The sequence below is a fragment of the Hippocampus guttulatus genome, chromosome 10, assembly GCF_054856545.1.
Source record: "Hippocampus guttulatus isolate MCC_2025c chromosome 10, RoL_Hgut_1.0, whole genome shotgun sequence".
Classification (NCBI taxonomy): domain Eukaryota; kingdom Metazoa; phylum Chordata; class Actinopteri; order Syngnathiformes; family Syngnathidae; genus Hippocampus; species Hippocampus guttulatus.
Genome location: NC_141270.1, coordinates 19,886,845 through 19,912,339, shown reverse-complemented (window position 1 = coordinate 19,912,339; position 25,495 = coordinate 19,886,845). Strand labels below are relative to the sequence as shown.

Here is a 25,495-nt window from a genome sequence, read left to right as displayed (position 1 = left end):
TTATGCGAGGGGGGAAAAAAACAATTGTGAACCGATCTCACAAAGACCATTTTGGCTCAAATCCAGATCGTCTCACCTGCTGGTAGCCAACAACAATGACGTCGTCGATCGCTAATATTGTCATGGCAAACCAGTAAAAGTCATCCTCAATCGTATTTTTTTTTCATCGCTGCGTACGGTCGGACTGAATAAAGCATGACGTGCGCATGCGCGGTAAACCGGTGTACGTGTTTTTGTTGCTTTGTAAGGGGAATCGTAATCATTTATAAGGGCAGCTATTAGCCGAGGTTGACAGGTATGTAGATGAAAGTGAGAGGATATTGAGACGGTACAAAATGTCTTCAGTATGTGTGTGTGAAACAAGAATGCATGGATATTAGGGATCCCATCTTAAAGTCTGGAATGTTACTTTCTCACTCTGCAATCAAGTTATTGAATGAAGAAGCAAGAACACACAAAACATGCTCAAAGGTATCCCTTTATTAATTGTAGTGTCCAAGTATTTTTGACGATGAATAACAACCGAACATTTGTGAACAATTGTTGGCTTTTTACTAAGAGTCGTCAAAATAGTGGAAATCACATTTCTGTACATTGCCATTGGAGGTCTGATTCGATCAGTAATGTTTCAACCTTTTGGCACAAACGAAAGGTCTTCGAGCATTGCATGGCAAATCAATCCAGAATTGACCTGGAAGTAAAAAGAGATCAACATAAAGGAGTAAGTATGATGCAACTTGTCTCATTGATGACATTTGCTCTTAATCAACCAAAGACAACCAGACAATCTGAGATATATGCAGGATTGGGGATTAACAGCTTTCTCTAATTGGGATACAACAATACAGTGGAACCTTGAGTTGTGACCTGTTGCACAAAATGAAGAAAGAGTCATGCTCAGCTTGACCCACAGCTTGGACTCTGGTACTATTCCTATTGAGAGGGGTTGGACTCTCTCCCACTCTGGAGTCGCCCACGGTGAGAAATGCCGAGCAGGAGTGGACATACCGAGTGGGGCCTGGCTCTGTGCCTGCCCATTGGGGTTCACCCCGATTGATGAGAGGGTAACCCCGCCATGGGGGGGTGAATAAGTCCTGACTGTTGTTTGGTGCTAACAGCACAGAGATGGAGCCCTCTTGGGGACTCCATCATTCTGCTGGGGGACTTTATTGCTCGTGTGTTGAATGACAGTGTATCATGGAAGGGCAGGATTGGAAGGATCAGAACCCGAGTGGTGTTCTGTGTCTGTTTCTGTTCGGACTTCTGTGCTCGTCAAGAGTTGTCCAAAACAAACACCGTGTTCAAACATAAGTGTATCCATATGTCCACTTGGCACCAGGACACAATAGGACAATGTTCAATGACTTTGTGGTATTGTCATCAAACTTGCGGATTCATATGATGGAATTGATTTGCTTTGCGGGAATGAAACTCTATTATTCCAATTTTCTGGTCCGTTTATTGCCCTATTCTTTTCTTTTGGCTACTCAAACTGTTAGCCTGAGTGTGACTAGTGCATCGGTAAACAGCGCCAAGGCATTTCGTCGAATAATGCTGTGGCAATCGCAATGAGTAGCCAAACAGTGCAGTCGAATGGCGGACTCACTGGCAGCTCAGCTTTCTTGAAATGACGTCACTCACCGGAGATTGGTGAATAAAAGCATTTTCGTTGTGAAGTACGCTGTTATGGGTCAGGTTGGGTTGTGTAAAAAAACAAAAAAACAACATCAAAAATCTCACGAGTATGCTTAACATAGCCATAAGTACGACTCAACAAATGGTTTGCCAAGTTTACTCCACAACCATTGAGGTGCCCCAGGGGTTAAGGATGGTGAAACTGCATTCATACCTTGAAAGTTTATCAGTGCACAGTCATCATTTGTACCCACTCTTGGCCGATTATTAGCCCAGTCCTCGAAATCAAAGGGTGATCCATCTGTCCAAACATACTGTCCATCCTGTTAAAAGAAGTCACATTTTAGTGATATAACCAAATGTAAAACTCTTCGACTTTCACCAAATGACTGTTTTATTTCTCTGTGTCACACATTGTCTTTTAATGGGATCCTAACACTTGCTGATGTCTCATTCTTTCTTGTCTTACTTATTTTGAGATAGTCGGGAAAAGAAAAACATCATCTGAGAGAGTTGGGCTTGTTTAACGGGCTTCCATCTGAATAGCACTTTACTACATTAGGTCGTCAAAGTACTTGAACACTGCTTCCTCATTCACCTACTCATGACGCAGATTAGGAGCAACAGGTGGGTTTCGGATCTTGCTCAAGGACACTTCAAGGTCAAAATTGCTGGGGATCAAACTCACACCCTTTGGTTTGGGAGACGACCGGTCTACCACTGAGCCATTCTGCCTCGTTAAAAAAAACATCAAATTAGGATTTTTACCCTTGATGCATAAATGAGTGGACCAAGACCTTCCAATAAACGTCACGTAAAAAATGAACCAATCAGAATCATTGAGTTTTGTCACCATTTTGGATAAGTATGATAATTTGTCTTATATTATGTTTTAATTTTGACAGACACATCCTTGTTTCTATGTTGGAAATGCTTCATTTACAGTGATCCCTTGCCACTTGGCACTTCGCTTCAGTTATTTTTCCCAAATTGCATTTTTTTTAATACAGCCATATCCGCACTCATATTGTGGAAAGACGGATCGTTTCATGTTGATGCAGAAGAGAGAGGGTTTCCCTACATGTCGAACCAAGAGCTGACAAGTCTTTGTGCATGCCTACCCAAACAAAGCGTGTGATTGGTTATTAAAGATTATTCATAAAGAATAGTAAATATGTGTACTATTGTACTGTCTCAAATATGTAGAAGTACTGTTTATATATTTTAAATATACTGGTAGCTACGACGTTTCTAGCTTGCAACAACATCAATGATCGGACCGACAACAACGTGACTGGTCTGTTGTCAACTGCCTGTAGTCTCAGATCCTCACCAACAGAGAGTGCTAACATACTGTGGAACAGCCGTGAAAACCCAGTTCACGTTTAACTGTATGCAAACATTACATCTACACACAAACATGAACATTTATCGGGAGAAGAAATCCTACCTTAAAGTTGTTCACTTTTTGGTGGACTCCATTAAGGACGCTGATGTCCACACTCTTCATACTAACATTGCCCAGCTCAGGAGTGACGCGACAATTACAATTACTGCCACTTCACCCACTTCAAAGTGGGGTTACACCCGGCAAATCCGAAACAGGAAACCCTTGATCTGCCCTCAAGAAGTCACCTGCAAAGTTATGACACTTTTCTGTGCCATCTTGATCCAGCACAAAACAATGTGAGGTGTGCCCCCGCGTAGCTGCAGGTGTCAGACTGCAAGGCACACTGATTCAAGATGCTGTCCTTGCCTTGAGGGTTAACAAATTGGCCGTTTCCTCAGCTTTTGATGATAACTTATGTCAGAACAAGTGTGACTTTCCTTTTGTCTCCTATTCATGTCATTTTCCATTCAACACGTATCCTCCATCACTGCAGTGGGCGTGTGCCCCTTGAACCTCTAGTGGGTCGATCACTCGCTGACCCACGACTGTATTTCATGGTCATCCCTGACAAAGTTGTTTTCATCAACGATGACGAAATTTTTTCGTGAACAGCCCTTTTTTTCATGATGAGAACGAGACGATGACGAGCTAAACATGCCTCTTTGATTTACATTATTAAGGTGTTCGTTGTTCGCAAAATCGGCAAATGGAGAATGAATTCGGGAATTTAAATGTTCATATTATACGGCCAAAAATGTTGTAAACAGTGTACGTTGAAACGAGGTTCGACTGTATTTCTTTTTATTAGCATTTACTGGTACGTTTTATAGTGTAAGGCAACGCAACATCCATCGACAATACAAGAGCAAAAGAGCAAGCCAAGCTTTCCACGGAAATGTATTTATCTATTTGCAACTATAGATGTTAAGAAACAGTATTTTATAGCCTCATTTCTGTCATGCTGTGATGTGTTCTTTATGATTGAAATGTGTCATTGGTAGTGATGTGTCGTTCGCGAACGAACCGGCTCTTAGAGCCGGCTCTTTGAAGTGAACGACAGGAGCCGGCTCCAAATAGTGAGCCGCTCTTAATAGGAGCCGACTTTTTTTCCCCGTTTTTTCCCCCTTCACATGCACACACACACACACACACACACACACACACACACACACACACACACACACACACGCTGCGATGAGGAGAAGGGGGAGGAGTTAGAGACATACAGCAGCACACTGTGAGCAGCACACGAACAGGAGAGACAGGGAAACGAGCGAGAGCTCGATAGCGCTCCAGTACAGAGAAAAAACAACACGGTGGACAGTGGAAAGGTGAGAAAATGGACAGGAAACGCAGTGAAATTTGGACAGATTTCAACTTAATTGATAGTTCAAAGGCAACGTGTAGACTGTGCAAGGTTAAAATATCCAATATGAAATTTTAATTTATAATTTGTTGTGTGGTAATCAAAGCTTACTTATGTCGTTTTACTGTAAATAGTTAAAAGCTTATAGATATACACAGTCAGAGATTGGAACTTTTTGTTGACCTTGTTTTGAGATGGGTCTTTGTTTTTGTACTTTGTAATTTATTTTTTGTAGCACTCCATGTTGTATTCATGTTGAGTATTTTCAGAAGAATATAAACAAAGTAAGCTTTGATTACCACACAACAAATCATAAATTAAAATTTGATATTGGATATTTTAACCTTGCACAGTCTACACGCTGCGTTTGAACTATCAAATAAGTTGAAATGAGTCCAAATTTCACTGCGTTTCCTTTACATTTTCTCGCCTTTCCACTTTCCACCGTGTTGTTTTTGTCTCTGTAGCGCTATCGAGCTCTCTCTCGTCTCCCTGTCTCCTGTTCGTGTGCTGCTCACAGTGTGCTGCTGTGAATGTCTCTAACTCCTCCCCCTTCTCTTCACTGCAGCGTGTGTGTGCGCGCGCGTGCGTGTGTGTGCGTGTAACCTTCCGCTCCCTCTTCTACCACGGATCTTGACCAATCACGTGTGGCTTTAACCGAAAGGGGGGGGGGGGGGGGGGAACGGGAGAAAAAAAAAGTCCGCTCCTATTACGAGCTGACTCCTGTCGTTCACTTCAAAGAGCCGGCTCTAAGAGCCGGTTCGTTCGCGAACGACACATCACTATACTCGGCACACGCTTCAGGGATTCGAACCGTGGAGCACATCACTACTTTGTACAGCCTGTTCAGATGTCTTTTTAAAATGATTTTTTTCATTATTTAACTTTTGTGTGGAAATTCCACAGGTATACATTTGATTTAAGGTTTGAGAACCAGTGCAGTAATCCCTTGTTTATCGCGGGGGTTACGTTCCAAAAAGAATCCCTGATAAGTGAAATCCGTGAAGTAGGATTTATTTAAAAAAAAAAAAAAAAAAGCAAAAAAATGTAAAAAGGAAGAAATTTCAAATGTGCTGTATGCTTCACATACAACACATTTGACAATAAAGTTGTACTTTGTACTTGATAGTCAGCTTTATTTTTTACTGTTATTATACAATACTGAACCATGTATTTTGTTCTGAATCAGCTTCTTATTTCTGGTTACGACGCAACTCTCTTCTCATTCATTCCCGCAGCTTCACTGTGCTATAAACTGCGTGGATGCTCAGCTCCGACCGCGCGGACGCTGGGCGTCTCGAGAGTTCAGTGTAGGTTGTCCCAATGCATTGAAACGAGACGAGTCATTGGATAAATGCTGGTTTTGTCCCGCCCATCGGACGCTCAGCGTCTCTGGGAGTCTATGGACAGTGGGCGTTTATAGGCTGGCCCGGAAGGTCAGCTTTTATGCATGATGATCTGTCGGAGACTGAATCTCTTTTTGATTGACAGCGAAATGAGCCAATCACTGATCTTATGGTGAAGGCATCCTTTTCATTTTTTTTGAAAAGGAACAGAGAGTAGAATTCACGTATAAATAAACGGACACATTTTTTGATGTAGGCCGAAATTGAGCTTCCCCTCCTTGACAGACCAGCATCCGCCACTGATACAATGAAACCAAAGACCAAAAATTTGCAAAGGTAAATTTGGCAAGCTGTACAGAGGCGAGGTGCGGAGACTGTTCTCGTTGGTCAGTCCCTTAGCCAATCAGGATGCAGAACACAATTCACTGTTTAAAAAAAAGCATTAAAAAACTTCTCTTTAAAAAAATCCGTGAAACAGCGAAGCCGCGGAAGATGAACCGCGTGATAGTGAGGGGGTTACTGAATACCGGTTATCCTACTATGTCTTGCATTCCATACAAAAATATGAATGAATATTAATTAGACATTGGCTTGGTTTTGATGCTCACTTGGGCCTACAACCCTACTGTACTAATTACATGGAGAGCTGGGTATTTTGAGGGGGACACTTGATGTTTAATGTTCAAGAACCATTGGAGCAGATGAATGAAAATGCAGGTACACTGAGATTCAGATTGATTTGAGTGCCTAAATTCCCAGTGAAATAACTAATCAAAAACATTTCTGAGCACCAAAGTATTGCTGAGTTTCAACATCTGCAGTACCAAGTATTTTACCTCGATTCTGTCCTGGAGGCCAATCCAAGTGGGGGTAAAAGATCCAGTCTCTGCCATAATCAAGTGTCGAACGACTTCATTCTCCAGCGCGTTGTGGATTGAAACCAGATTTCCTCCAAGAATGTTGCAGACAGTCTAGTTGGGGGAAAATATTGGTAAAAAACTCAATAAATGACAACGTCAATAGGAGAAACACTTTTTTTTCCGGTTTCATTTCATGTGCAAGAGACTACAATGTGTGGTGGGGCATCAATATTGTACCTCTGCAAGAATAAATCGTAGTCTCTCATTTTGAAACAACAAACAGCGGGAATTCAGATGAGTCCAGCCAGGAGGGCAAACGTCATCTGTAACATATTTTAGAAAAAAGACATTTTGATGACAGCAGAACAATGGTTAAGAGTTGCTGCCTTATGGCAAAAACTTTCAGAGTTCAAACCCCCTCACCTACGAATGATGAAATTGTGGACAGCGTGGGACTCGGTTAAACGGTAATGTGACTGGCCAGCCAACTCACCCAACCTAAACCCCATTTAAATAATGATGAAATAAGATTTTCTGCTATTTGTCAGAATTTCAGCAGTTAATTCAAACGCGATCTTTGTTGTGAGTCGACGTGGCACTTCAGAGCATTTCACTTCAAAGTTCGGCTTGACTTGGAGATAATTTGTCGCAGTATCCATTCTTCCTGTGTTCTGTGTTTCTTTCACGCATGGGAAAATTCATGTTCACTGTCTGCATTGCATGCGGTAGATATGTACTGTATTTTCCGAACTGGAAGGCGCACCTTAAAGCATACCATGTTCTCAAAAGCTGGGAGCGTGCCCTACAATCCGATGCGCCGAATGTAAAGAGCCTGTAGCTCTTCATTTTCCCCAGTGAGTTATTTCCCTGTTCGTGTTCCTATGCCATTGAGTGGTGATTATTAGCAAGAACTAATTGTAACCTAAAAGGTTTCTGCCCGACACTAATCGACCAGTGCATTCGCCAACACACACTCAGACAACTACTTTGTGAGCTCTGCGCAGCCATTATGAAACGAAGACACCACAAGCATAGTCAACTACCGACTAAACCAGTGTTTTTCAAACACTGTGCCGGCACATGCCAGGTATGCCGTCTGAAATTATCCAATTTGTATGCCTGTGCAGTCCATCATCTGGCAGAGTAATCATGTGGTACTCTTCCATACCGACAGGTAGTAGCAGCAGCCAGCTAATTGCCTTGTGCTTCGAGACAAGAGAATTAGTGACGCATGGATGCAGGATGACGGTGAAAGTGATGGATATGTTTTTGAAGACGAAAAATGCTGACTCTGAACTGGACCCTGGACAAAATCCGGACCCAGAAGAAGGTCTGAGTACAGTCCTCGTGCCCTAGTGTTTTTCAATCTTTTTTGAGCCAAGGCACAATTCTCTCATTGAAAAAATCCTGCGGCACACCGCTTGTTGAAAATGTAAAAAAAAAAAAAAAAAAGATTACTTTCACAATTAAAGTGTTACATTGTTGTAAGGGCTCTCTCATTTAGCTTTGCAGTTTTTCTCATGCACATTTTTCAAATTCTCCACATTTCTGTTTTGAAGTGAAGGGTCTTTTGTTTGGAGATGGTGTTTAAGCTTACTTGGGACCACGGTGCTCTTGGAGAGCTTTTCACCACATACCAAGCACAACGGCGTCGGTTTTTGCATGTCCGGTAAAAGTAAATCAAAACAAAGATAGCTTTCGCCAAATTGCCTTGCGCCAGAAACTTTGTTGGACGTCTTTGCTTTCTTTTGACCTCCACTCATACTGGAACAGTGTTTATCAAACCCAGTGTGCCGCGAGACATTGCCAGGTGTGCCGTGGGAAAATATCCAATTTGTATGCCTGTGCGGTCTCTCGCCCAGAAAGTAATCATGTAGTACCCTCCCATACCGCTTGGGAGCAGCAACAGCTAGCCAATTGCCTTGTGTTTCGACCACTAGAGACAAGCGAATTTGTGTCGCATGAATGCAGGACGACAGTGAAACAAATATGATATATAATTTTTTCTTTGTGTTCATTTGATTCCAATTCAAGCTGTTATAACGTCATTCTTCAATATTAAAATACGGGTTATCGTAAAAATATAACATGTTAATCGTTAAAATAAGTGGGGGTTTTTTTCTTCACATTTTCAGCTAATGGTGTGCCGCGAGATTTTTTTCAATGAAAGAAATGTGTCTTGGCTCAAAAAAGTTTGAAAAACACTGGGTAATTGAATAGACAGTCCTGAAAACCTGGACTCATCCTCACTCATCCATTGTAATATGCTTATATTTATATTTAATATATATTGATATACTTTTTGTCTTCTACTTTCTCCCTTTCATAATTTTGCTGCTGAAAATTGGGAATTTCTCCATTGTGAGACAAATCAAGGTTTGCTTATCTTATTATCTTAAAAGTTGCTGTGGCAGCATTGATTGATTTTTTTGGGGGGGGGGGGGGTGCTGTGGTTTGATTATAATGAAATGCTGCCTTTTTGTCTTTAACTGCCGATTGGTAAATTTCTATCAAATTGGTTTTAATCCATCTGACTGACCTCTTCTCCCCACCCCTCTTTTTTTAAAAATCTTCATCAATGAAAATTGTCCATCTATGTGAATAGTTTTGATTGACCGTCCAGAGTGAAGACCGCAGGTTGAATCCAGTTTGCTTGGAATTGTTTCAGATGCCAAATCCTTCTAAATTCTGTAATCCATCCATCCATCCATTTTCCGATCTGCTTTATCCTCACAAGGGTGGAGGGGGTGCTGGAGCTTATCCCAGCTGTCTTGGGGCAGTAGGCGGGTGTTCAGGGTGTAGCCGGTTGATAGCCAATCGCAGGGCATTCAGAGACGAACAACGATCCACACTCACACTCATACCGAGGGACAATTTTGAGTGTCCAATCAGCCTGCCATGCACGTTTTTGGAATGTGGGAGGAAAGCAGAGTACCCAGAGAAAACCCATGCAGGGGAGAACATGCAAACTCCACACAGAAAGGCCGGGATTGAACCGATGGTCTCTGCACTGTGAGGTCGCTAACCACTGGGCTGCCGGGCCGCAATGAAGAAGTCAAGTCAAGCCGTGACCAGGATTCAATTCTGTAATATTTATTCAAAAGTATAGTGGTATAATAAGAGGTAGGTACCAACCTCTGGATAGGGTGAAGGCCCACTGTAAGAAAGAAAGGAACACTGTTAAATTAGAACATTGATCATTTATCGATCACATCCATACAGTTAATATAGTGTGGAGTAGGCTGCATAACTGTGGAATTTATTTTTAAAGCTGTTGGGTGTAACTTATGATGATGAAAAAAATTTTTTAATCATAATTATTTTCGCCAAAGTATGATATCAACTCTAATCCAGGCTCCTCAGTGGCATTGTCACAATCATCACTACATTTCTCTTGCACAATCCTGATTTGCTCACTCATGTTTGACAGCGCCTGCTTCTGTCGGCTCCCGGGTAAAAAAATACTCTCCCTCGAATCCCAAAACATCACTCATCATTGTAGCGCATGGAAATTAGACAGTAGCTCTATGTTGTAGCGTGCTGGTTGGCTTCTAAAATATCACGTTGAGTAACTCTAGTGGTGGGTACAGTACCTACACCGACAATGCCTCAAGCTTTCAGTCGGTTCAGAAACACTCAGAATGAGTACCGTATTTTCACGACTATAAGGCGCCATTAAAAGTCTTAAATTTTCTCCAAAAATGGACAGGACGCCTTATGATGCGGAGCGTCTTGTGTATGCGTTGAGTTCCAAAACCTGACTGACAGCCGACACGCTGTTTATATAGAGAAAAGGCGGAAGTGACTGTGGACAGGCATGCGGCAAACAAATCGGCCAATCAGTGAAGGGTGGGCGTGTATATATACATATATGGAGAGAGAGAGAGAGAAAAGGCAGACGTGAGTGATGACAGACATGCCGGGAAGAAGTCTGCCAATGAGTGAAGGGTGGGCGTGTAACTGGACGCTAAAGGGACGCTACAAGCAGGTACCAACACCTGTATAGAGTGTGGCTATGTGCATTGTTGCAAAACAACTTCGGTTTTGGTTTCTAAGAACCCCCGAAAATAAATTCTACAAACAGACACGCCTACGAAGCTGAGTTCAAACTTCAAGCCATCGGTTATGCTTTTGGCATGCGTGCCCATCTCACAGCAGCGGTGAAAAACCAAGTCAAGCAAATGAACTCTGAGTTTGCCGTTATTCCCGGAGGCTTGACTAAAGAACGCCAACCGCTGGACATCGGCATCAACCGGGCGTTCAAAGTAAAGTTGCGAACGGCATGGGAACAATGAATGATCGATGGCAAACACAACTTTACAAAGAGTGAGTTACGCCACAATTTGCGAATGGATTGTGGCTGCTTGGACGAACGTGTCTGCTTGCACTGTTGTTCGAGTTCTTGGCAAAGCCGGCATCATTTCTGTGGAGCCACATGGCAATGAGAGTGACTGACAACGAGAGGGAACACGGCGTTTTTGATGGATTACCGGTACTTGCACAATTGTTCAATTCTGATACAGAGGATGAGGACTTTGATGGATTTCTGGGGGATGATTGATGGAAAAACGTGAGTACATTGTACAATGGCTAAATAAAATACAACGGAACTCAGTTTTGCTTCCGTTGCCTTTTTAAAAACGTGTTTTTAGCTTGTATCTGTATGTCTTGGCATGCTACCGTATGCTTCAAGCTAACGTGTTTTTAGCGTGCGCGCATGCATGCCGTATGTTTAAGCTGGCGTATGTTTTACCACTTTAAAATTGCGCCCAATTATACAGTGCGTTTTGTCTATGTGTAAAATACAGAAATAGCACCCATTAATGAGACTGCGCCCAACCATACGGTGCGCCGAATGGTCGTGAAAATACGGTAATTAAAATATTTTTAATCGAACTGTGGTTGACGACTTGCAGGAAGTGACCCATATGTATGACAAAACATTTTACCAATGAGAATATGAATTTTAAGAGACTGATTCCCTTTTTAAAAAGGTGTTCTCAAGGTATGATATAATATGATGGCGGCCCGGTAGTCCAGTGGTTAGCACGTCGACCTCACAGTGCAGAGCTACCGGGTTCGATTCCAGCTCCGCCCTCCCTGTGTGGAGTTTGCATATTCTCCCCGGGCCTGCGTGGGTTTTCTCCGGGTACTCCGGTTTCCTCCCACATTCCAAAAACATGCTTGGCAGGCTGATTGGTCACTCTAAATTGTCCCTAGGTGTGGGTGTGGGTGTGGGTGTGGGTGTGCGTGGTTGTTCGTCTCTGTGCAACCAATTCGGGGTGTCCCCCGCCTACTGCCCGAAGACAGCCCCCCCCCCCCCCAAAAAAAAACATCCTCACTTCAGATTGCTAACGCGGTCGCTTTAGAATTCTTCAATGTCAGTCGAGCATCTGTAACCGATTACGGTGCACGATTTACAACGCAGAGGAAAAACCCACCGGTTATACCTGTTACTCAGAGAAGGGCAAGAGAGCGATAGAATGGATTCCTTTTTTTACATGTTTGTTTGCCTCTGAATATTCTCATTTTCCAGGTCATTTCATTCTCAGGGCATTGAGTGTTCATTGTTCTGGTTGTCTAAGAAGATGCGTCACTTCTCATCCGAAATGATTTTATCAGTTCATACAAGGTTTGGCTCGGATTGCACAAGTCTCGGTTGATATGGAAACTCCAATTATTTAAGCTCCATTTGGAAGCACGCCCCAAACCATCAATGGTATTTATTATTCCTTTGGGATGCAAAACTACACTTGATGAGATGCCTTTCAGAAGCCTCCATCCGTCCACAAGTCTCAAGGAAATTGACGTGCTTCCCATTTTTCGACGGCCAAGGTCAGACAGACTGGGAAAGGGCTTCGACGGGGCTTCGCACTAAATTGGCCATTCGTGAGCGCCTTGTCGCGGCCTCAAAAGTGGGATAGCCACTTTAGGCCTAAATAAATGTAGATGCTAGATCAGGGGTGGGCAAACTTTTTGGCTCCGGGGCCAGATTGATTTCTAAAATTTGACAGGTGGGCCGGGTTAGCACAAGGTACATATTAAAAATTGCATATGTTCACAGTCCATACCAAACATCAACAGAACAAAAGCATTACAGTATTAACATACTTTTTTGATTAAGAACAGTGAAACAACTCTGGTATATGTCCTGCATAAACATCGGATTATGTTAACAATATACATGTGTGAAAACACAAGCAACAAAGTGCAACAATATATTGCCCAAAAACTGTAGCATAGAGGACAGAGACATATATATAAAAATAAAAAATATGCAAAATTAAATTGTCATGTTCCTGTTCTTGGACTGGCCAGCAGGTGGCAGACTGAGCGGACTTGCTGTTTGCACACCTGCTGCCAATCTTGCAATTAAGGAACTCTGTGTTTAAGGACCCACAAACAGTCTGCTGGTTGTCGGATTATTGTTTTGCCTTGCTGCTTTCCTTGCTCATAGACCTTTGCTGTTGGACCTCATCGTATTCCCTATTGATCTCTTGGTACCATTGAAGTATTGTTTTTGTTTTAGTGAATTGGCTTTTGCTGCATGTATTTGAAACATTGTTTTTCGTTTGTAGTCTCGTTTTTTTTTTTCCTTCCTTGCCTTTAGTGCAAGCGCTTTTGGGTTATCGTTTAGTTTTTGTGCTCCATGGTCCTTGTTTTGACCAGCGCTTTATGTTCCTTCTTTGTCGGTGCGATTTTTTTATTTTAAACCTTTTTGTTACGGAGTCCTTGTCTGGAGTCTACAATTTTTGGGATCCGAAACATTATTCGGTTCGTCCGAATCATGACAAAAACAAAGTTAGGACAATTTGCTATAAAATGAGACGAGTAAGAGACCATGGTGGCTTTTCTTTCCACTCACTCGCTGTCTCTAACTATACCTCCCCTCGATCACCACACGTGACAGCATTGTTCAGCTGATGTCGTGCAACAAACTTTTGAAGCCAGCCACGGGACGCTTCGAAGTCTTCGATGCTCATAGTTAGCACTCAGGTAAGATAAGATATCTTTTATTTGTCCCACATTGGGGAAATTTACAGTCTACAGCAGCAAAATCGGGGGTAGAAAGAAGAAAAACAAAGTGTTTGCATTCACAAAAATAAATGTTTCAGTTTCAATGTACATAGTTCAATTAAGTGCAATAGAAATATAGATACAGATAAGGTGGCTGTGCTATTTAAATTGTTTTTCACGTAATTTTATTTTTATTCAGCAGCCTGACAGCAGTCGGTAGGAACGAGCGGCGGTATATCTCCTTCTTGCAGCGCGGGTGTACGCAACTCGCCTCCTCTCCTATTCGCGGTCCAGTTTGCGGGAAGGTTTTAACACGATTAACAGTCAAACCATTCCAAGAAACACTCATTGACTCGACTGTCCGTCGAGCCGCAAGCAAATTCACCCACGGAAATTGCCATAACCGGACTGAGCAAGAATTGTTTCCTTGTTTTTCAAAGTCTCGTAGATTTGAGTCTTTCCGACTCCAAGCGTCTCCTGAATTTTTCATACCTTGGAACCTGCTTTGTTTAATCAGATACATATCACTTTCTCTTTCGCGATCATGACTGTTCCTCTTCGTTTGGATGCCATGATCGTGCCAAAGTAACAGCTCGAAACAATCTGCTGAGACGCCTCGCTGGCTCATCCTGGGGTGCAAGCACTCACACACTCCGTACAAGTGCTCTTGCGCTTAATTACAGCACAGCTGAATACGCAACACCAGTGTGGTGCCGAAGTACCCATTCAAAGAAAATTGATGTTGCCCTCAACGACACCATGCGGATAATCACCGGATGTCTGCGTCCTACCAGTACTGGCAAGCATTGCCCCGGCCAGCTTACATAGAGAAAAAGCTACCCACTGCCTTGCTCAACATGCTGTGCTGGACAAAAACCATGCCCTAAACCAGTTGATCGCCGAGGTACAACCTGGAAAGCGCCAAAGGCTAAAATCTCGCCACCCTTTTCCTCATCATGCTGCAGAACTTCATGATTCCAACTTTAACATCCTGGAAGCGTGGAGAAGTAGTTGGGATAATACTGCAAGACCCAACCAGTTCATGGTCCAACCCAACACCGAACCCCCACCTGGCTCAACGCTACCCCGGAAAGCCTGGGTACGACTCAACCGCCCAAGAACTGGGGTAGGCCGTTTCAACGACAACATGTTCCGATGGGGTCTCGTCGAATCACCATTCTGCGACTGTGGACCAGAACATCTCCTCTACGACTGTCCCATTCATCGACCACCAGATAGCAACTTGAACCTCACAGCACCTAATGAATCTACTGTCCAATGGCTGCAACGTCTGGACATTTAACACCGCAACGCTGCCCTCATACGCGAGAAGAATGGATGCCATGATCTACAGGACGTAAATGTAAATGAATGTGCTGTAGTGACTTCTATATACATAATTCACCACCAACTGCAAACGTGTGAATGCAATGTTTCATATGCTTGTCAGAGAGTTCACGATTTGGTAACGGGGTAGAAATAATTGCAGTCCCTTTAAGGACCGCCATGTTAGTCTGCTTGTTTCTATGGAAACTGACTTTCGGCAGGTCTCGGGTTGCGCGGGAAGTTTTTTCTGCTGTGTGTGCTAATAAAAAACGACACACTCTCTCGGAGTGCGAACGTGAGAAATTGTCGCTTTCTTTGCGTTTCTACAATTTCCACAGTGCTCTACAAATTCAAGTACCGTATTTTCACGACCATTCGGCGCACTGTGTTGTTGGGTGCAGTCTCAGTAAGGGGTGCTATTTCTGTATTTGACACATACACAAAACGCACTGTATTATTGGGCGCAGCCAGGCATGGTAAAACATACGCCAGCTTAAACATACGGCATGCATGCACGCACGCTAAAAACACGTTTTTAAAAAGGCAACGGAAGCAAAACTGAGTTCGGTTGTACTTTATTTCGCCATTTAACAATGTACTCAGGCGACTGGTACCTGCTACAGGCGTGCCTTTAGCGTCCTCTTACACGCCCACCCTTCACTCATTGGCGACTGGTACCTGCTAGGGGCGTGTCTTTCGCGTCCTCTTACACGCCCACCCTTCACTCATTGGCGACTGGTACCTGCGAGGGGCGTGCCTTTAGCGTCATCTTACACGCCCACCCTTCACTCATTGGCGACTGGTACCTGCTCGGGACGTGCCCTTAGCGTCCTCTTACACGCCACCCTTCACTCATTGGCGGACTTCCGCATGCCTGTCGTCACTCCGCCTTTTCTCTATATAAACAGCGTGTGTCGGCCAGAGGTGCTCTCAGTCAAGCTTTGGAACTCGGCGCATACACTAGATGCTCCGCATTATAAGGCGTCCTGTCTATTTTGGAGAAAATTTAAGACTTTTAATGGCGCCTTATAGTCGTGAAAATACGGTAACTGAGCCGCCTGGCGTTGAAATGCCTGTCATTACAAGTCCAAATGAAATGAATGCAATCATTCACATCAAACCTTAATTGTGAACCAACCTTCGGCGGGCAGGCTTAAAAAGATCATCAGGCCAGATACGGTCGGCGGGCCGTAGTTTGCCCACTTTTGTGCTCGATGAAGTATCATCCATAGTAATATTTGATTCCATGCTGATAGTTCAGTAAGGCGTGGTTGCACATGATTCACAATTTTAAAGGCTCATTTATATGTTCTTCTAAATGATTTCAATTCACCTAACAGAGTCTTTAAATCAACCTTTGGGCAAAACTCGGGATGTCCCAATCCGGTCACGTGATTGGAAATCAGGGCCGGTCATGTGATTTTCAACTGATTCATTTTCGGAACATTTAAACATCAGAAAAGCAAAAAAGAAACCAAATGTGCAAATATCTTGCCAAATATCACGATAACAGCTGAGTTTTAATTGGCACAATGTTATATTTCTGTTAAATGTTATTTTATTTACCATATGTTCTGCACTAAACGGTGCACCTAAAAACCTTCCATTTTCCTTAAAATCCGATGCACCTTGTGTATGGTGATTACGGTAATATTCGACCCCAAAATGGCTCCTTGCTCGAGACATGAATAAAGAAGTGGCAAGAGAGGTCAACGTTAACGAGTCAATGTTATAACTTGCTGTTGGTGAAGTGAACTGTGTCACTGCTTTATTAAATCAGTTTTACTGACATCTGATCGTCACTATATAAATCAGGGTGTAGTGTAGTGTCGTGTTCTGTTGGCATTTCCTTCAGCGTAGTAGCTCCATCTAGTGGATGCATTGTAGATTGCGTCTAATAATGCAGTACATCCAATATATGAAAAAAAATTACAAAAAAGGCCATTCATTGAAGCTGCGCCTCATAATCCAGCATGCCTTTTAGTGTGGAAAATACGGTAGTAGCAGTGTAGGTAGTGACACTAATCGAGCTGAAGGCATGCCCAAGCAGACAGACATATTTGAAACACCGCCCCCCACCCCCAGCCAATCCTCCTGCAGGCAGTGGCAGAGATGCAGGTGCGACTCCTCGTCGGTCTCCTCGCGAAATGTCATCATCATTAAGAGAGTGACAGACATGTTTAACAAGTGGAATTTTTTTGGGTGGGAAGCGAACTTTGTTCCACATTGGTCGCATGTTATGAGGTCGTAAATCATTCGTGTCGTTTAAAAATGCGACAAGTGACGCAGCTACCCAACAACTACATTAGCTGTGTGGACATTTTTAATCTCCACAAGTCTATAAATTACAATGTAAATGCATTGTTCAACATTGAACAGATCAAATGCACTCTAAAAGAGAATGCCTTCATTCTCTGTTCAAGCTTGTGTGGGTAATTCCACTAAATTGGTGCCATTTGCATCTCCAGACACTTACATGAAAATACATTTTTAAGAAGCTTCCTCCACATTGATATGTGCGAGGGCCATTCAATCAATATGGTGAATTTTTCGGTATAAGGACTTCTAATACAGACAGAACCTTACTTTTATTTATTTTTGTCTCCCAGCACTGTAACACAACTTTCCCATCTGTGCACAAGCTTCCATATGCCCTCAGCGTAAAAATCTTTGGACTGATGTCTCAACCAGTTGGCCACAACACTTTTGACTTCATTGTCACTTACAAACTTCGTGCCAACTATTGTGAGCTGCTGAGGCAGGTCAAGAAAGACATAAAGAATAAACTCAGGCGTCAGAAGGAGTCATCTTGCATCATGACAACGCAAGGCCTCACACAGCAGCCCAAACGGTGCATACCATCATCGAGCTGGGCTGGGAACTGCTCCTTCATCCCCCTTACAGCCCTGATTTTGCCCCTTCAGACTTTCACCTGTTTAGTCCCTTAAAAGCGTTCACGAGAGGCACCAAGTTTGTGAGCGACTGGCTGAGACATCAGTCCAAAGATTTTTACGTTGAGTGAAAATGGAAGCTTGTGCACAGATCTGAAAAGTATGTGACAGTGCTGGGAGCCTACGATGAAAGATAAAAAAATAAGTAAGCTTCTATCTGTATTAGAAGTACTCATACTGAAAAAAAAATCACCTTATTTCTCAAATGACCCTCGTATTTGGTTAAAAAGTTGACACTCAATTAGCGTAAATGCCATGGCTACAGTTCCTGTATTCGATCATTTCAATGCTAAAAACACAAAGAGTTTCAGTCCAACAGCAATGAACGTCTGAGATGGACCAATACACATTTGGAGTTGTCATCAAATTTAGTGCCTGAAAAAATGAAAGGAAAACATTTCAAACTTTGAGTTTATTTGAGAATGCTTCTATCATGCAACGGCACCGATTTGGTGGGATGGTCCAGATACTGTAGATAACCCCGGACCTCCACACTGTGAGGCGGACATGCAAACCAGCTGACCACAGTGCCACCACCCCCTATCTATCAAACAATATTTAACATATAAATGTAAGTATATACTTTACATATCTGTATGTATATTTCGATTTTATTTGTTGAAAAATCTTATACTAGCTCTTTTTGCCTGAGTATCGGATCAGTTCTTATGATCCGGAGATACTAAAAACGAAAGACTTGGATTCAGATGAAAAAAAAAAAAACGTGATCGGGACATCCCCAGCCAAAACACAAAGTGAACTAAAGTTTACATCATTTGACTTACAGTTCCGGTGAACAATCCACTGATGCCACAAAAAAACAACAGGTGAAGACGAAATGCCATCTGTGCAATGAGAAAATATTCACATTAGAGTTTTGGATTTAAAAGTAACAACAACAACAACCGATGCTCTATTGAATTTAGACTACAAAACAATACTTTGTGTTAATTAAAAACATAAAAAATGGATATGACATTGACGTTAAAATGTCAACGTATGAAATAAATCTGTGAAATTTACCGTTGCGATGCCTTAGCTGAGCAAATGAAGTCAGGGCAGAAATTAGCAGCCTTTTAAAGTGCCAGCACTTGGCTTATGTCAATAACTTTAATTGTCTTGATGACGCATGCTACAACAATGTACACGTATAAATTCTTTACTATACCTCTGGGACGCCTTCACAAACACCTTTCAAAAAAAGAAAAGGCTAAAAGAACTTGTGTTTATTTCTCACGACTTGAATTCGTCACAAACTGAAAACCAAACAGTAACACCACTTCTCAATTGCAACCTTGCATATCAAGGTAGAGTGAATAGAGTGAGCTAGTCCAGGCTGGAGTAGTTCGCACATCGGTTATGACTCTTCCATATAATGGGAACAGAAGAAGGGTCAAACATTAGTGTGGGAGTTGGGGTGGAGTAAAAGGCGGTGTGCTATCATGGTCTGGACTTTCTAAACACAAATGAGTACACACACCAAAGGGGGGTGCGAAACAGGGGGCACACCACACGACCAAAGTGAAGTAGACACTCCCAAAGCCCACTGCCTGAGTCGTGCAACACTAATGATGTGAACAAAATGAACCATGAAGCTGGTTATGGCGGATTTCCTAAAGCACACGAATGAATTGAGTGACAAAAAGAATGAATGGTTGATGGCTACAAGCTTGTTGCACTAAAACGGGGGTCGGCAACACGCGGCTCCAGAGCCGCATGCGGCTCCTTCGCACCATCTAGTGGCTCCCTAGAGCTTTATAAAAAATGTTTGAAAATGGAAAAAGATGTGGGGGGGAAATTTATTTTTTTGTTTTAAATATGGTTTCTGCAGGAGAAAAAACATGACATAAACATTCTTAACGTTTCCCAATGCTATAAAAATGTGTCGAATAAATATTACATTTCAACGTTTCTGTCAACGAAGATTTGCGTCATAGCCTGCGACACACGTTTCTACTAGCAGGGCAGGATGCAAGGCAGGTGGCTGTTGCAAAAAAAAACAAACCAAAAAAAGAAACGGCGTTGTCATGTAATTCACCGAGAGTACTGGCAAAGAGAATCTGGAGGGCCGTGAAAAGCATTTTAAAAATGGTACAATAGTCAAAAACGCTGCAAAAGTGCGTCCCATACCTCTGCGTCAGATCTCTATAAAGGTAGGCATGTGTCTGGAAGTGTGTTGTGTATGCGCGAGTCGATCGCGGTAGGTTGGTTGAACGAAAAGTCAATCTTCGCTCGAAAAAGGTTGGGCACCCCTGCTCGACAGAATGCACTGCAAGGAAAAAAAAAACATTTACCGAAAAGTCTTCCATTTTCGTAAAAGCTCACAGCGCACCTCAAAATCCGGTACGCCTTGTGGATGGACATTACGCGAATATGTCGACCCAAGATGGCTCCTTACTGTAGACATGCTTCCAATGTTATAACTTGCTGTTAGTTCAGTGAACTGTGTTGCTGCTTTATTAAATAAGTTTTTGTTGCAGCTCCTAATAAAGGAGAGCTGTTTACACACTTTATTCATGGTTTTCACTGTCTCAACAAATACAGGTGCGTCTTTGTCCATCTCCGTGCCTTCTCTTATTCCTTTCGACTCGAGAGACGTTCATGACAGCCTCAGTAAAACGTAAAACGTAAATTAACGATTCCGTCAATGAAACTACGAAAATGGAAAATAATGCATCAAAACAGAAAATTGAGTGAGGAAATCAAAAAATTAATTCTATAGCCCCCCCTACAGAATTTATTTTGGCATTTCCTCGTTTGTGACTACAGTACACAACAAAGGAATAAATAATAAACACTTCTGAGACAGTCCAGTCTCCTACATTTTAATGACATCTGATCGTTCTGTTTGAGCTACATTCAAGGAAATGCCAATTTCCTTTTACAATTTGATTAAATTACAATTTGAAATGTAAATTTCCCTAGTGTGGGACAAATAAAGGATATCTTAATTGTTTTCAATTTTCGTAGTTTCATTGAAGGAATCATAAATGTACGTTTTTCTGAGGTGGTCATGAATGCCTCTCGAGTCGAACGGAAGGAGCGTAGCGCCATCTAGTGGATACATTGTAGATTGCGCCCTATAATTCAGTGTGTCCAAGATATGAAAAAAAATACAAAATAGGCCATTCATTGAAGGTACGCCTCATAATCCAGTGTGCCTTTTAGTGCGGAAAATACGGTAATCATGAAGGCTCATCGTGTAATTGTAGCAAACTTAGTCATTTTGATAGGAGGCTAATATAGCTCATATAGATATAGATCTCTCGACAAGCACAGACACGTCTGCGTCCGACTCCGTGCCTTCTCTCCTCTCGTTCGACTCGAGAGGCATCCAAAGACAGCCTCTGAAAAACGGAAATTAATGATCACTTCAATGACACTAAGAAAAGCGAAAATAATGCACCAAAACAGAAAATCAAGTGAGGAAATCACAAAATAAATTCTATGGGGGCATTTGTGAACACACAACAAAGGAATGAATAACAAACACTTCTGAGGCAGTCCAGTCTCCTCCATACATACAGCATGTTTTTCCTTCATTGTAAGTTTTATAGAAGGCTTTTATTTTTTTTGCGGCTCCAGACATATTTGTTATTTGGGGTTTTTTTGTCCTATATGGCTCTTTCAACATTTTGGGTTGCGGACCCCTGCGCTGAACGAAAGACAGTGGTCGCAAAACACACATGATGGATAGGGGCTACCAGACACACATGACTCATAGATGAATCTGTTCAATTTGGGGTGAACAACAACACCCCAGCACAGATGACCCCACTTCCTCCTGGTGACCAGGTGCTGACGGGATAGTCTGAGACGATCCATCAGAGGGATAAACGCACGGAAAGCGGTAGGCCCTGACAACATCCCTGGTCGTGTCCTGAAATACTGTGCTGAGTAGCTCATAGAAATCTTCACCGACATCTTCAAGACCTCACTGAGCCAGGCTGTTGTCCCCACAACAACCACCATCATCCCGGTCCCGAAACCCCCCCACACCCTGGACCCTTACCAGTTCGCGTATCGGCCTAATCGATCGACTGCAGACGCCATCTCCATTGCCCTCCACTCAGCCCTCACCCACCTGGAGACCGAAGACTCACACGTAGATTTCGTAGATGGATGAGCAGAATGCTCATCGACTTCAGCTCAGCATTCAATACCATCATCCCGCAGCGGCTCATACACAAACTGGACCTCCTGGGGCTCAACACCTCCATGTGTAACTGGCTGCTGGACTTTTTGACTGGGAGTTCGGGTAGTCAGAAATACCTCCAGCACCATCATGATGAACACGGGGGCCCCCCAAAGATGTGTGCTGAGCCCCCTCCTCTTCACTCTTCTGACCCACGACTGCACTCCCTCATCCTGCTCCAACCTCTTCATTAAGTTTGCAGATGACACGCCTGTGGTGGGTCTCATCAACAACAACGATGAGACGATCGACAGGAGTGAGGTGAACAGGCTGGCCTTGTGGTGCAAGGACAACAATCTCCACCTGAATGTGGAAAAAAATGAAGGAAATTGTTGTGGACTTCAGAAGAAAGCACACTCAGCATGCTCTGCTGACCATCGACGGTGGCGCAGTGGAGAGGGTGAGTAGTACCAAGTTCCTTGGTGTGCACATCTCTGAAGATCTGACCTGGAGCCTAAATGTTAATTTCTCAGTCAAAACAAACAAACAAACAAAAAAAACCTACAGCAGGCCTGAGGATTTCACGATAACTGTCGTTACCGGTAGCGTGTCGTTTCCGTGGCGTCATTTTGACGGTACCGAAAAATCGTTTAACCATAAAAGTCCCCGCACACGAGTTGACTGTACGCGATCGAATCTCTCCGGTGTGATCAACGCGATTTCACTGTGCCTGTATGTGTGTTTGTGGTGTAGTGTGTGAGTGTGTTTTTTCTAATTTACTTTCGTTTTGTTTTGTTTTCAGTGTTGGGGGCGGAACAGATAACGGTATGTGCGCATGCGGGTTGCTATTTTAGTCCGCAAACTGTGGAATCACGCGGATGAAAGTTTGAGATGGCGGCGAAAAAAACTCACAAAGGTCTACTAATTACGACATTTAAGAAATGGGAATGCCAGTCTGATTTTTCGTATGAATCGTCCGAAGGGCGTATCATTAAACTCACCTGTGACATATGCGCAGTACACGAGAGCGAGATAAGACGCGAGGCACGATTACGAGGCTAGTTGGTCACTAGATCTATAAACTAATCGCTATGAAAAATATGATGAAACAGTCTTGGTTATTCTATAATTTACTGGTTGTAGCATGGTAACTTTATGAATAAAACATTCGTCACAAGGTGTAGTAATGCTAATGTTAACTGTTGGTAGAATTTATGATGACGTGTGTTCGATTCTTTCGTCAAATTGATAGTAGATTACACATGCATTGTCTTGGGAAGAGGATGCCAAGACACATCAATACGTACCTGTACTAATGATTACCAGTAAATTAATCTTTGCAGTGCGAGATTGGAAAAAATACTCAGATTTTGTGGTATGCTGTATTCATGATGCCACAGGAGTATAGTACACCATATTTTGATCCACTTATTTAGTTGAATAAACCTGGAGTACACAGCTGCTGATGTAATGTTTATTGTTAATGCATAGTTTTCAAACATTTACAATTGAAACATTATACTTTTGAGTATCAGAATTCTTGATTATGAATATCAGTCAAAATAGAAAAATGGGTTCCCATGATGAAAGTTTACGGAACCCAAAATTAGTTACCGTGGTTTCCCATTGGGTAATCCGACGTCACCGAAAAACGGTTACCGTGAATTTTCGAAATCCTCAGGCCTGCTACTGAATTATTTAAATTTTTGCAGCATTTGTTTATAATTTTATGTATATGTTGTTGTTTGTGTTATTATCATATGCAATTGAATAAGTAGACCATTACATAATTCTAAATTTGGGACTCTCTAAATGCATAATGGGACTCATACTTTTCTGATCAGCGAGTCCCTGGGACTCGCTGCCGGTAAACTGTAAAATTATCACTGCCTTGGTTGTCTGTTGTTGCTATTTGTTTATTTATTTATTTATTTATTATTTAACATATTTATTGTCAAGTTGCGAGGTGTTGGTGGACCCCAAAAAGCAGGCAAGAGGGAGGAGCCACGTTAGTCGATCATCGTGGGCTGCTCCTCCAAACATGGGCTTCCCCCATCGTCCCATGCCACCTCTATAAGACAACCCTCTGTTGCCTCTAAATTCAGTCTGACTGGGCAGGTGTTTGACAGTGAACTAGCCAGTCTAATACTGGGCTGTTGAATTGTTGCTCGGTTTAACTTGGTCTAACACGCTGGTGGCTTTCTGTACCTGTTGCTTCTGTAAGTAACTTTACAAATGGCAAAAGAGATGGAATCCTTTGAATACATCCATCCATCCATTTTCCGAACCGCTTGATCCTCACTAGGGTCGCGGGGGTGCTGGAGCCTATCCCAGCTGTCTTCGGGCAGTAGGCGGGGGACACCCTGAATCGGTTGCCAGCCAATCGCAGGGCACACAGAGACGAACAACCATCCACGCTCACATTCACACCTAGGGGCAATTTAGAGCGTTCAATCAGCCTGCCATGCATGTTTTTGGAATGTGGGAGGAAACCGGAGAACCCGGAGAAAACCCACGCAGGCCCGGGGAGAACATGCAAACTCCACACAGGGAGGCCAGAGCTGGAATCGAACCCAGTACCTCTGCACTGTGAAGTCGACGTGCTAACCACTGGACTACCGGGCCGCCTCCTTTGAATACAGTTTTTTTGAAAAGAAAAAAAAGATATCTGCACCGCAGCACGTTCGAGAACACACTCTTTGCAACTAAAATCACTTCCTGCTTTCCCTTACCTCAACAGCCAATCAGAATCTATCAACATAAAAACACGTCTGAGCAATTATTAAACAGAATGCAATTTAGGGAATCTTAACATGAAATAATATGATGCTCAGACATAAAATGATCATTAATAATATAAGCTTACACTTCTTTATGTCCATCAAGAGACACTCCTTGGGCCGTTAGGAGTGATGAAAAAACATCGTTAATTTCATCACAGGGCTTAAAAATTGCTTTAAGAGCAATGAGTCTGCGCATTATAAACTTCACCAAAGTGGTCAAACACCTGGTCCACAGGTCTACAACTGTGCACTCTTTGTTTCTCCTTTCCTCGATACGCTTTGTGAAAGTACCACATAGTGCACAGCACAGGTAATACACATGATCATTTGATCCATATTTGGTTCCTATAACTCCAATTATTTTTCCCCACTATCATACTACTGCAGCAAAAATCACAATATTTTCCTTATACAGTCAAACCTCTTTTTTCGTCCATAATCCGTTGCAGAAGGCTGTTCGAAAACTGAAATTGTTCAAAAACCGAAACCAGGCTCTTTAAAAAAAAAAAGGTTTATTGAACACGTCTGCTCACAATGGAGAGCGACATGAGGAAGCGTCACTTTCTCGTCTACCCGAGGAAGTGTCATTTCCTCGTGTAAGGAAGGCGAGAGGAGTCAAGTGGTGCATTCAAGTGCGCTCAGTCTATAAAAAAACTCAACATTTTTGGTCGAAAGCCGAATTGGTC

At 42.7% G+C, this 25,495-nt stretch overlaps 1 protein-coding gene across 1 annotated transcript; it reads right to left on the bottom strand.

Annotated features, from left to right (window-relative positions):
* Window positions 1-465: 465 nt before the first annotated feature.
* On the bottom strand, window positions 466-17,118 carry LOC147199547 (galactose-specific lectin nattectin-like). The gene is made up of 6 exons (XM_086122484.1): window positions 17,020-17,118; window positions 9,733-9,754; window positions 6,835-6,920; window positions 6,574-6,708; window positions 1,850-1,958; window positions 466-691 (listed from the first exon to the last, which is right to left on the bottom strand). Exons 1-6 carry the CDS (start codon window positions 17,116-17,118, stop codon window positions 618-620), a joined length of 525 nt encoding a protein of 174 aa, XP_085978610.1. The 3' UTR covers window positions 466-617.
* Window positions 17,119-25,495: the final 8,377 nt, after the last annotated feature.